The 13,343-nt window shown below is 46.9% G+C and overlaps 1 protein-coding gene across 2 annotated transcripts in view; it reads right to left on the bottom strand.

Moving 5' to 3' along the window:
* USP46 (ubiquitin specific peptidase 46) overlaps window positions 1-2,916 on the bottom strand; it is a 48,722-nt gene extending 45,806 nt beyond the window's left edge. For both annotated transcript variants that reach the window (XM_069458577.1, XM_069458578.1), the window contains exon 1: window positions 2,734-2,916. In XM_069458577.1, the coding sequence (XP_069314678.1) occupies window positions 2,734-2,769 (36 nt within the window). In that variant the 5' untranslated portion in view covers window positions 2,770-2,916. The remainder of the gene's footprint in view (window positions 1-2,733) is intronic.
* Between the last annotated feature and the right edge of the window lie 10,427 nt (window positions 2,917-13,343).

Below are 13,343 nucleotides of genomic sequence, written 5' to 3'. Positions count from 1 at the left end.
AATGCTAGGTCTTGGTTTGTTCCTCTTACCCAGAAAGATGGTGTCTTCTAACACCCTTTCTGGACACACATCAGCCTATTTTAAAATATGCCAAATGACCTGCTTAAAAAAAAAAAAAATCCCCACTTGCTCTTACTACAACTACTCAAAGCAGCTGGGCCCAAATGGAGTTAGGCGTGGTAAGAATCAGGCCCAGAGAGGAGAGGAGAGATCCATAAAAGACCTACCTGGAAACAATTCATCACTGAGTGAAGAATCTAAAGAGGAGTCCAACGAATAGTTCTGTCTGATCAGGTGAAAAGACAGCAGTTTCCTCATCACCAAGCCTTCTCCTCTTGGAAGTGAGACTCCAAGGGGCGGGGGTGACCTGAGCAGTCTTTTATAAGGGGCGTGGTTAAGGATTCCCAGCCTTTGTATCCTGCCATTCAGCTTAGTTTGCATAAATGAACATGGGAGTTGTTTATACTAGTGGTTGCTTCCACCAGGGCTGAAAAAGCATAATCTCCACTGTCCCTTAAACTCCTAGAAGGTGACATAACAATGAAAGATGATGTTGACAATAGCAGCTCACACTCACTGCGCTCTACCCAGTAACTCACTTAATACAACAGTCCGATGAGATGGGAACCATGAGCATCTCCTTGTTACAGACAAGGAAAGTATGACAGAGAGCAACTTGTTTAGGGACACAAAGTTAGCATGTTCTAGAACCACAACCTGAACCCAGGAAATCTGACTTTAGAGCCTAGACTCTTCATCACTTGCTCAAGACACTGTTGGACTGCAACAGAAAACGCCCTACTTAGGAATTATTGGTTCCTCACTTCACCTGGGTGATGGCCCTAAATTTGGTACCTTTTTAGATCTCCACACCAGGTGTCAATTCTCCAGACAGTACCGGCCTGCTCCGCTTAGGTCCTCCCCACACCTTTTCTCCCTGGCTGGGTTTCACTGGAAACAGGTTGTGACATTCAGCCCAGGTGTTTCAAGAAGCCCCAGCAGTACTAAGGGCAAAAAAAAAAAAAAAAAAGAAAAAGAAAAAAAAAATTGGAGACTGGCTTCCCCTTGGGACATGCTAGCTCTCAAGCTGCCAGCCCACTTCAGTACGGAGAGGTGTCACCACACACAAGCAGGACAGGAAACCCCACCAAGGGCTGGGCCTGCGCCTCACTACCCTGCAGGCCTGAGGCCACCCCAGCAGGCATGAGTTACTCCAGCTGCTCTGGTTTCACGGTTTCCCTTAGGAGCTGGTTGTTGCAAAGAGAATCTGAGAAGAAAGGCATCACCTTTTCACCTCACCAAGCAACGTTAATGCCCTTTGACAGAAAGAAGCAGGGAACCTGTCTCCTCATAGAAGAGAGGAAAAACAAGGAAATGGAAAGGCTCCCGGAAGCGCCCCCCGACACCTAACTCGCCCTGCACCAATACCTGTGCAGTCATCACTCTAGGAAGCCCCAGCATTTGCTCTGCTGGCCTTGGCTGCCACGTCCCACTGTGCAGAAAGCTAAGGCCAGTGGGTCCAAGTCCACCCGTGAGCTAACACATGGCTCCTTAATGCTCCTTTGCCTCGTGTTGATCTTGCAACAGAATGTGGGACAGATTTTAAAAGCTATGCAATGGGGGAAGGGCAGCCAGAGCACCTTACCCTAAGGCTTCCCAATCAAGCCTCCTGAGATTCCCTTTAGGGGCCAGTATTGCCAGCTTCACAGGAGGTTTCCCCAAACTGGCACCAAAAGAGCACATGTTCCAGCTGGGTGCTGGGGGGAGGGGGAGAGGGTGGAGAATGAAGGCAAAGCACACACCCTCTCACCCTGCACAGGACAGCAATGCCTTACTCCTTGCTGAGCTCCCCAAGACTCTGATAAGTGGGGGTGCCAGCTGGGGACACCCTGGGGACACAAGGGCTGGAGGCTGTTCCTGCAGAAACTGAAAAGGAACGGAAAGCAATGGCAGGAGCCCAAATTAAAGTGACCATGAGGTCATGGACCCAGACCCCGTCAGAGCCCAGAGATGTCCCTTGCTGTGTCCCTATGGCCTCCAGCCTCACTGGGTGTACAGTGGATCAGGAAGGATAACCCCGGAGATCTCCTCCAAGCCCACGGCCAGCCCCACCCTTAGGGCCTGCAAATGTTACTGCCACAGAACCTTGTCCCTCTTTCACAGATGGGGAAACTGAGGCATGCAGAACAAATTACCGTGCTTACCCAAACCGGGTTGAAGTTCACTTCTCTAGCCACAATTCTGCACTTTTTTTTACAGCTTTATTACATTTCAAATTTCTCCAGATGCACCGATTGCTGTTGCAAAGTGAATTTTAAAGACAATCGAAGGACTGAACTCAAAATGGGATGAGGGCAGTCGGGGAGTCCAGCAAGGCTTTATTTACCGCAAGAAACGGATAAGTGCCCCCCACGTCCAGCTTACCCCCCAACCCCCTCCCCCGGGACGTCCGGGTTCGGTCGCCCCCCTCTCCCATAAACCGCTTCCACTGCAACCCGAGGGCCGGGGAGCAGCAGCGCGGCCCCGGGGTCGCCGAGCCGGCTGCGAGGTCCCGGGGCCGAGAGGGGCGGGGGGCTCCGGTCCCTCCCGCGGCCGCCCGCCCAGCCCGGGGCCGGGAACTTCGGGCTGCGCGGCCCCCGCCGGCCCCCACCGCGGGGCATGTGGGCAGCTCCGGCTTCCCTTTCTTTGCCTCGCCGCGCCGCGGGCGCGACCCCGGGCGGCGGCGGCACTCACCATATTACAGATGGAGGCGATGTTTCGGACAGTCATTAGTCTAAAGGTAGCAGCGACCCCGCACCGCCATCTTTACGAGGTGAAAACGGGGCTGTCCATGGCGAGCGCTCGCGGGGAGGCCGGCGGCGCGGCGCGGCGGCCCGGGGTCCGGCGTTCGGTTTGGCTGGAGAGGGCGGCCGGGAGGGAGGCGGCGGCGCGGGCGGGGAGGGGCGCGGGGGGCGGGGAGCGGCGGAGCGAGGGAGCCTGGGCCGCGGCCGGCGGCGCGGGAGGAGGGGCGGCCGGGGCGCGCCGCGTGAGTCCGCGCCGGCCGCTCGGAGCCGGGCCTGGCCGCGCCTCCGCCTCTGCCCGCCGCGCCCGGCCGTTGGCGTTTGCTTTCTGTTCCCCGCCTCGCGCCGCCGGGGCTGGAGTCCGGGCCCGGCCCTCGAGACCGCGCGGCTGCGGCGGCCGCGCCCCGCGGGTCCTCCCCGCGCACGGCCGCGGCCTCTCGGCCCCGCTGCGGGCGCGGGCGCGGGCGCGGCCGGCGTGGGCTGCGGAGGGGCGCGCGGGCCGGGGGCCGGCAGCGGCGGAGGGGCCGGCGGGGGCCGGGGCCGCTCTCCGTCCTCGCTGGCCCGGCTGCCGTACTCCCGCCCCGCCTCCCCGCAGCCTGGGTTTTTATCTTTCGGCAAGTGGAGAGGGCGAGGGGCAGGGGTGACTGCGTCCAACTTCTAGTTCCTCCCCAGGGTTCCAGCCAGATGGCACCGGCGGGGACCCAAGAAGCAAAACGGGGTCAGGACACGGGAGTGGTCAGAAACCCCGACCGGCAGCGGGCCGGCCGCCTCGCCAAGGGCGCCGGGAGGGGCGAAGAATCCGGGTCTGGGCGGAGGCCAGGAACCGCGCGTTCTGGCAGTTTGTGGCATTAGCAGGTACAAAGGAGAAGTCCCGGTCCGGGGCAAGGACTAGGGAATGTCCAAGGAGTGGAAAGAACAAGGACAAAACTTTTCTGCATCTTCAAGGAAAACGTACCTCTCTCAGGGGCACCCACCCTCTGGTTTTCGAGATGGGTGCTGCGTCGGCTTGTTTACGTTTCCTGCGTAAAAGGTCGTGGCTGCTGGCTCAAAGCGAGTCTCCACACCACTTAGCAGATATGTTCACGTGAATGGAAGGAGCCGGTTTCTGAATGCGTGAAACAATCCTACGCACAAGGTTGCAGTTCAGTGCTTTCAACGGAGAAGTTGTACGAGTGAAATGCGTGATAAATTCTTAGGCCAAAATAATGACCGATGGAAGAGGAATTAATATAATTGAAAATAGGTTTTATCTAACCAAGGATAAAGAATTGAGGGCTGTTGATTTCTAGTATCCCTAGGACCTGTGGTGGAGGTAGAAGACAACTGTCCACTGAAGGTGGCAGAGGTCGTGTTGGCACTGTATTTTTCAATGGACGTAAGGAATCATATTCCTGCTTAAGGCATTCTATGTAAATCTTATTTTTCAAATGCACACTGATGATGATGATGGCTAACTGACTTCTTACCATTGTCAGTCATTACAATCTACATTCACGATCTTTAACTGCCACCATAACTATCAGGTGGTAGATGCTATTATCTCCTTTTTGCAGACCAGTAACATGAGGCTTAGAGGATCAAATATCCCACCCAGATGGTGTTACCCAAATGTGACAGATGAAGCTGTTGTACTAACCCGGGCTGGGCACTTTGGGGGAGGAAAAGCAGCCAGCAAAACACCCAACTAGGACCAGTCTGGGCACCAAGGCCTAGAATAGTTGATAAAGATTTGTGGAATGTCACAAAGCAAGTGCAGGAACAACCTCAAGTTTAAAACTCAGGCCTCAGGACTCAATTTCACAGAAGTTCCACTATAAAGGCATTAATCCAGAGCTTTAAATGATATGGAAATTTTATACCATAATAGAGTTCAGTATTTCTGCCAACATTTGGCGCATGGATTGCAAAGTCCACAGGATTGAAAACACCATTGACATAATGAAAATGGAACAGCATTTGATTACTGAGTGTTATATCAGCAAGTTAAAAGAATCTTTTGCATGCCTTTTAATGGCCTATAGCCTAAAACTGAAGTGCTCAATACAGACAAACATCCAGATTGAAACTCGGGCAGTGAATTACATACACAACAAATCAATTGAACATGGCAGAGCTTGTCAGACTCATGAATGATTAAATACATTTTACACTTCCACAAGGTTGGTATTCACAAGTCTAAATTGGAAAATTCTTGAGTTGAGGAAGAATAACCATAACCTTAGGTTCTCTGAGTAAAGAAACATTATTCAGAGGTGATAAGAGGTAAAATCTTGAAAAGGGTGACAAGCTGAGAGAACTTTGTGGAAAAGTGTTCCCCATACAGAGACAAGCTGGTGTAAAGGTATAGAGAGTTAGGACTGGCAAAGCAGGCAAATGGAAGGATAGGATATAGGCTGGCACCAAATACCCTAAATGAATTTGAGGGAGGCAGTCACTCCAGGTAGCGTGCCTCTTGCAATACAAAGCGTGGCCCAGAGACCAGCAGCATTGGCATCACCTGGGAGGTTGTTAGAAGCACAGATTCTCAATTCCCATCTCAGACCTAAAAAATCAGACTACATAAAGTGGGGTGCACTGCTCCAACCAGTCTGTGGTAGAAGTCTCTGTTTTTGTCTGCCAAGCATCTATTCTCCTTCCAGTAACAGCTCCTGGATTCTACTTTGGGGAACCGTCCCTCTCCCATGCTGAGACCCTGGAGTTCAGGTATGGCTAACCCAGCTGGGTGGCTCCAGAGGAAGGCACATGATCCAGGTCTGGCCAATGAGAGCACCTCATGACCCAGCCAGTGATTGGTTCAGCAAAGAGGATGTAATACAGGCTGAACCAATGAGAATGAGCCCTGGGACTTTTGGGAAAGAAATGTTCCCCTTCCTGAGTTTGCTGAGCTGATAGGATATTAAGTCTAGAACTGCTATTTTTCCACTGCCTGAGAATGACACCAACACACGAAAATGGAGCTGAGGAATGGAAGAGAGATCCCCTTGCTGTCAGATCTAAATCCTAAATTTTTTAATAACTCAAGCCAGCAAAGTCTTTGTTTTCTTTGGCCAGTTCAAATTTGGTGTCTGCTACTCACAACTAAAAGAACCCTAATTCGCCAGTGTCTCCGTGTCCCTGTTCCTGAAATTCAGTAGGCTCATTCTGAATTCTTGATGTTTCCTTTTCTCTCTTCTCTGCCCTCTAAACCTGGGGTCTCCAACCCGCGGGCCTCAGACTGGTACCAGTCCATGGCCTGTTAGGAACTGGGCCACACAGCAGGAGGCGAGTGGTGGGCAAGCAAGCACAGCTTCATCTGTATTTACAGCTGCTCCCCATCCTCGCATCACCACCTGAACTCCACCTCCCGTCAGATCAGCCTTAGCATTAAATTCTCATAGGAGCTTGAACCCTAGTATAAACTGCTCATGTGAGGGATCTAGGTTGCATGCTTCTCATGAGAATCTAATGCCTGATGATCTGAGGTGGAGCTGAGGCAGCGATGCTAGCTCTAGGGAGTGGCTGCAAATACAGATTATCATTAGCAGAGAGGTTTGACTACCCAGAGAACATAATAAATCAATTGCTTGCAGACTCATCCAAACCCTGTCAGTGAGTGGCAAGTGACAATTAAGCTAGAATCTAGTTGCAGGAAAACAAGCTCAGGGATCCCACTGATTCTGCATTATGGTGAGTTGTATAATTATTGCATTATATATTACAATGTAATAATGACAGAAATAAAGTGCACAATAAATGTAATGTGCTTGAATCTTCCTGAAACCTTCCCCCCCGACACACCCTCACCTGGGTCCATGGAAAGATTGTCTTCCATGAAACCGGTTCCTGTTGCCAAAAAGGTTAGGGACCACTGCTCTAATTTCACCTGGGCACTGTGGATCATACCTATGATCCCAGTGCTTTGGGAGGCCAAGGCAGGAGGATTGCTTGAGGCCAAGAGTTCAAGACCAGACTGAGCAACATCGCAAGACTCTGTCTCAAAAAGAAAAAGAAAAGAAAAAAAATCTTTCAATGTTTGTCTCCTCCCAGAGATCTTTCTAGATTCCTTTTCCCACATGCTGCTCTCACCACCCCTACCAATGAACTCCTGCATCCAGGTGGCTGAGTGTTCCATACTTTCCCTTCTGTAGTTACCAGTTTTGTGTCTGTCTCTCTCCCCTCCCCCCTTTTGCTTAATTAACACCCACTCAGCCTTCAGATGTCCCCTGAGACAAGGCAGGATACCCTTGGTATATGTTTTTATAGCACCATCCATCTTCCCTTCGTGGCACTCATGTTTATAAATTTGTTTATGCCACACAGCACAGCTTGGAAGTCACAAAGTGGGAGATTCAAAGGTAGACCCTGGTGTCAGATAGCCTGGACTAGCTGTATGACCTTGGGCAAGTTTTTTAACCTCTCTATTTCCTTATCTATAAAAAGAAGATAATAAGAATACTCACAGTAGGATTTTGTTAATTTATGTAAAGTACTAAGAATATGCCTAGCACATACTAACCACTGTATAAGTGATAGCTATTATTATTGTGCATGGGATTATTTGATGTCTGTTTCCCATTCCCCTCACATGGGAAAACAAAAAAACAGGTCTGTTTTTGCTCATCATTTTACACCTAAAGTACAGTGCCTTGTCCATAGGAGGAGTCAGTAAGTCGAATATTGAATATTGCTTCCCTCCAAGTGGTCTGGAAGCTCCTGGAGGGAAGAAATCTTGTGCATTTAGAAAAATCTCATCCAGTCGCAAGCACTGCTCTTGGCACATTAATTCCTTTCCTTTTTCCCTCACCTGCCAAATAGGCTACTGTATCTCATTTGATATGCAAATGATATTAAACGTTGGCTGTGTGGTGAGGGAAAAAATATTTAGCTGGGTGCAAATTTGAGTGATTACCAAACTAGTTTCTGTGCATTATAATTCAATGCTGTGCAGAACTTTATGACAGCCTTTTTCTTAATCATCACGTATCCAACACGTATCTATTACAGACATACTCTGTGCCAGACCCTGTGTGAGGCACTCAGAACCCTGGGATGAAAGAAGGCAGTCCCAGCACTTGCAGGACTGGATTTCCGATGCAGCATTTATTAGCATTATGAACGTCTTTTCCACTTTCTGTGTGCTGTTAGTATAAAATAAGGATAAGATATGCTTTGGAGTGAGCATCAGGTTATAATAGAATTCCTAGAACCAAAACTACATCTAAGATCATGAGTGTATTTATGGGTGGTTAAGATGCCCTAAGTCTTTGAAACACCTGGCATATTTTGAAGTGCCAACTGAAATACCATTGAAGGATTTTTAAACTAGGTTGGAAGACGATTAGATTTTTATTTGATAATACCTTTGATTAACTGAAAGAACAGATTACTCTAGTTGGCTATGGGAAAAGTCGGTTAAAAGACAGAAAAATCGCTCTCAGTTAGAAATCTGCGGTGAGAAGGAGTTCCAGAGTTGTTGGTAGCCTGGATTTAGGGGGTTGACAATGGAAAAAGAGAAAAGTAGACAGCCTGAAGACCTTTTTCTTAGAGTTGTCAGCTGAATTCCTGATTAACTGGGAGGAAGGACAAGGAGAAGTCCTAGGTTTCTGACTAGAATGAAAAGTATGTCATGTTTGGCATATAACTAGGCATGAAATTTTGGGGTCATAAGAAATGCATATGTTCCATTTTGGGAGATAACGCCAGGCAGGTTTTTCAAGTGGTCCTACTAACTTACACTCCCACTAGCAGAGCGTTAGAGTTCTAGTTCTTCCACATTCTCATACTTAATATTGTCAGGCTTTTTAACTTTAACCATTTTGGTGAATCTATTGTTATATTTCATTACGGTATTAATTTAAAACCTGTATTTTCATAAGCAACCAAGTATGTTTACTTTTATAGCAGGAACCATGTATAACTTCATAATGCTCATAAAAATATTTTTGGTAATGAGGCTACATCATCCTATTTCCTTTCAGGACCATCTCAATGATCGGTCCGTGTCCCGACTAATACAAAAACAACCACACAGACATGAGACAGGTCCACCTGAACCATCTAGTGATCGGGACTCAGCGAATACCACCTCAAACAAAGCAGATAGAAAAATGAATAGTGAAACTATAAACAAAAACAGAGAAACAACCAGCTTTTTAAAAATGAAATGTAAAATGTAGAATAACTGAATATTATAATCAGGTTCGTCTAATACAAACAACTGGTAGCCAAGAGAGGGATGATGAAGACCCACGCCAGTTGCAGACAGAGCCAGAGCTAGAAGTCTAGTCCGTACACCCTTGGCCTTTTGTAGCCTACCCAGAATTTTATTTGACATACGTAAGTCTCAAATTTCTCTTTAAACTCAATTTCCCAAAGTTCATATTAATTTTGTAAATGCACTTAACTAACTCTGAAAAAGATCAGTATGTCCCTATGTTGTAATTATATAGCCATGCTTTCTCTCCCTGACTAATTAGGAGACAACTTGACGCTGAAATCCAATCCTAGTAGAACGTGCTATCTGGCCATCGTTCTTCAGAAAGACAAAAGCAGTCTGTCTAAATTCCCACTGCTTTCCTTGCCAGCAAGTCAAGACTTAGAGTTTTATAAAGCAATCCACGTAAATGCTCTTTTCCTCTGAGAGCTCAAGGAGGGGGCTAGCTCCGAGATAGCTTTCTTGTAGGAAGATGTCACCGCTGGCCCACAGTCAAAAGAGTGGGGTCTTTGACTTATGGCTGTGCACCAATCCATATACATTCATTCAGAGCTACTAGGTGACAAATGGCACACAACTACAGAAGTCTAACCTTTGGCTACGGCCCAGAATAAAGCTAATTTGTCCCTGTAAGGTTTATGCTTTGAGTCTGTGCTAATGGCATCAGCAAGCCAGCTATAGACTCTAACTTTCACTCACCTTGATCTGAGAAATATAAGTTCTCTTCTGTTTCATTGTGGCATTAATTTAAAGTATTATACCCCCTAAATCAAAGGCCCCAAAATGACGGCCCACAGAAATATTTAGTTTAACCATCGCTGTGTTTAAATCCATTTGAATTAACGCCAACATTTGAAATCTAGAAAGTTCACATAAAAATTCAGATTATCAGTGTATCTTGAACCATCAAAAGCTTTAGCCATTCAGGGTCTGCATTCCTGTAGCTGAGGGAGGGTGGCCTCCTTGAGTGGGGACAAGTCTTCCTAACTCACCACAGTCTCCTGTCCAGGACTCTTCACCGCTTTATGCTGCCTTCCTGGCCTCCTTCAGCACTTGAGTTTATAATTCCTGCCCCAATCAAATAGCCAGTTTTCTGCCTAGAGGCAACAATGCTAGGGAATTGGCAGCAATTTAAAGAATCTCAAAACAGGCTGCATATAATTGTGGTCCCCCACAGGGCCCTGCTGGATGGCCCAATGCTGTCCTTTGCCATGCCTCTTCTATGGGCTGGATATTGACATAACACAGAACTTCACTGGCATACAGCTCAGCCAGAGAGATCTGGGACTCCTGTTACACCCCATCAACCTGGTTCCCATTCTCTCTTCCCAAGTACTGTACATGGGCAGAAAAGTGCTGAGAGCTGTATTAATAGTTTAGCTTTTTCTAATCTGCAGGAAATTCACTTGACAGAGAGATCTGCAAGTCTGATTCTACTTTTAAGCATCTGTATCCTTCCCCTGTGAGTCAGTGCATTCAATGATGCTATTTAAAATGCAATAAATAAAGGCTAATGAAATTATAAAAATGGATCATCACTTTTATGGAAAACTGACTAAACAAATGTTTTGTTCAAAATGTCAAGCATTAGGGGACTTTAATAAAATATTGAAAGTGCGTTCCCTAGGGGAGATGAGCAATTCAAAAATAGAGCGTACGACAACAGGGCAAATTGACACCTCAAATATGAGTGGCACGCCGTGTCCTAGCGGGAGAGGAACCATGTCACCTGAGGAGATGACACAAACCATGCGGTGGGAGTCTCCAGGGCCCAGTGTGCAGCAGCTGTGCAGTATCTGAGGCTACAGACACAAGCCACACTGTGTCCCTGGCAATCCACAGGGAAATCAGTTCATCGCCATATAGAATCACGTGGTACAGGATTCACTGTAAAACTGTACCACTGTACCACTGTGGTAAAAACTGAAGTTCTAACGACAATTATTAGTCAGAACCCAGATGGTCTCAACAAAAATTTGGCTTTCGTTGCCAATTTCCTTACTTTTTTTAAAAAAATCTCATTGTAATATATTTGATTTTATTATACTCCAATCCTTTTTTGGACTAAAACAGGGTATAAACAATGACTATGCAAATGAATAAACAAAAAAATCACAAATAATTACAAACACAAAAACAAAAGAAACACAAAAACCAGAAACAATTATAATCACACACAAGTTGTTTCCAAGTTCCTGGTTAACTCTATTGCGCTCGTAACATGAACTATTTCCCTCTATACAGGGATGTCTCTAGCTCCCTTCTGACACTTACCAGCTATGAATGTGCTGGGTTTTTACCCCACAGATGAAATGAAGGGGGAGAGGGCAGGACCCACAGGGCTTTAGGTTTGTTATTAGGGCTTTCCTACATTGGAAAACAAAAAAATGTGGCTTAACAGAAAGTTTGAGGAAGATACTGGGATTAACATGTTTGTGTGTGCAAGACGAGACAAGAAGTGTGTGATGTATGTTCATCCCAAACAGGGTGGAGAAAGGTGGTGTTGAACTGTTCCCAGATGACTTCTCAGCAGCATTTTTTGTCCAGAAGGCTTGGTGGCTGCTCACAGAGTACAGAGAGTTGCCATTTTTATTGTGAGTTTGTGGGTGTCAGAGATGCAACTGACCTTGGTATCTGTGAAACCAATCTCATTGCATATAGTGGAGGTTCCTGGGGCTCAGGACCAAGCTTCTGCACCTGCGACTCCCTACATTTGACTGAGACCTTCTACCCAATTGTGGAAACTACATCCACCTCCTGGTGACCTATCAGGTCACCTAGAGTCCTGCCTGCTCTCACCAAGCTCTCCCCACAGCAGAGGTCACGTCATCGAATCTCAGCTTGGTGATGCAGGCCCTGCTCCCTGCTACTGGTCCTGGAGGGTAGGAAGAGCATGGCACCAGATTCAACAGCTACAAACCAGTCCCCCCCTCTGCCTGTGTTTCCGCACTTGGTTGGTACTTCTTCTTGGGCAAGCGATTGAACATCTCTGGGTCTTGGTTTCCTATCTGTAAAGTGGAGATCACACGGTACATGTATCTCGGGGTCAGTGTGAAGAGTCAAAGAGCCAATATATGCCAAAAGCTTAGAACAGTGCCTGGCACATAATAATAGGTGTACAGTAAAAGCTGGCCATTATTCTGCTGATTAAGGAAGAAGCCCTTGTTGTACAAGCACAGTTTCCTCCTTGGCTATGCTCTGCCGAGGATGTTATGAAAGGGTAGCCAAAGCCTTCCCTTTCCAAAACATCTGAGCAGCAGAGGTAGATTTATTCTAAAACTGGTGACATAAAGTTTAGGTGTCACTTTCTTTATTTGCAAGGGCTTCACCCAGGGCCTTGGAGAGATGTGTCCACATGATCGTATATTTTTGTAAAGTGCATAAAAATATGATATTTTTGCATTGTTTTTCTTAAGAAAGGACACCCGAATTGTCTAAGCTTCACACCTCACAAAGCCTGGCTTCACCCTGGTATTCAAGTCACATTATATCTCTGGAGCCGCCAACACATGGTGAGGTGGGTGCTGACCATAGTATGAAATAGATTGGTAAATGGATATAGAGTTATAAATGTGATTATATATGCACAAAAGGCTGATTTAAAGCACTGAGTTTGTCACTCAGATGAGCCACTTTTGTTCTAAAATAAAGAATATAAGTTTTCTTCTGATCTGTCTTTAGAATTGAATTAATGTTTACACAATACCCTTAATAGGCAGCTATGTAACCATAAAAAAGGTTTTTTCACCTTGATATTTAATCAGATTTCACAATATCCTGTTATTCTGACAGATTAGGTGCTGAGCAGAATACATACCATGTTTGGGTCCCAAGCTGTGTTGCTTCCTCTGTCCATTCTGGTAGCTTCGGGGCCTTATCTACAACCGGAGCTTAGCTCCCCAGAAATTCCATCCCACAGCACAGCCAAAGACATTTTGCCAAGAGTTTAAAATAACCTCTCGAGATAATTGACACATTTTTTTTCCAGTAAAGAAAAAAATTGCCAAACCATAAAAAAGAAAAATACAAAAACATTGGTTCTGAAGAGAGCACTGGATGGAAAAATCCTTGATGTTTGGGGCCAAATAAGATACCACCAAGTCACCCAACATACACAAATACCTCCGTAGGTGGGTCTCATGATTGGTGGCCCTCTCAGGACAACGAAGGCCCCCTTTCAGTCTCCAACCATAGCTAGGAACTCAGGCAAGGGACGGAGAAGAGGTGACTGTCACTGTGCTGGGATGTGTCTGTTGAGGCGGGGGGTACAGACGAGAGAGAACGGCGAAGGCATCACAATCATCCGTTTTCTTCCACTGCGCTCAGTGCGGGGTGGCCAGGGCCACGGCTGCTCCCACTCTGGTGCCACA

This window comes from Eulemur rufifrons, chromosome 24 (genome assembly GCF_041146395.1).
Source record: "Eulemur rufifrons isolate Redbay chromosome 24, OSU_ERuf_1, whole genome shotgun sequence".
Taxonomy (NCBI): domain Eukaryota; kingdom Metazoa; phylum Chordata; class Mammalia; order Primates; family Lemuridae; genus Eulemur; species Eulemur rufifrons.
Note: the sequence above shows the minus strand (reverse complement) of the source record. Positions and strands in the feature narration are given on the sequence as shown.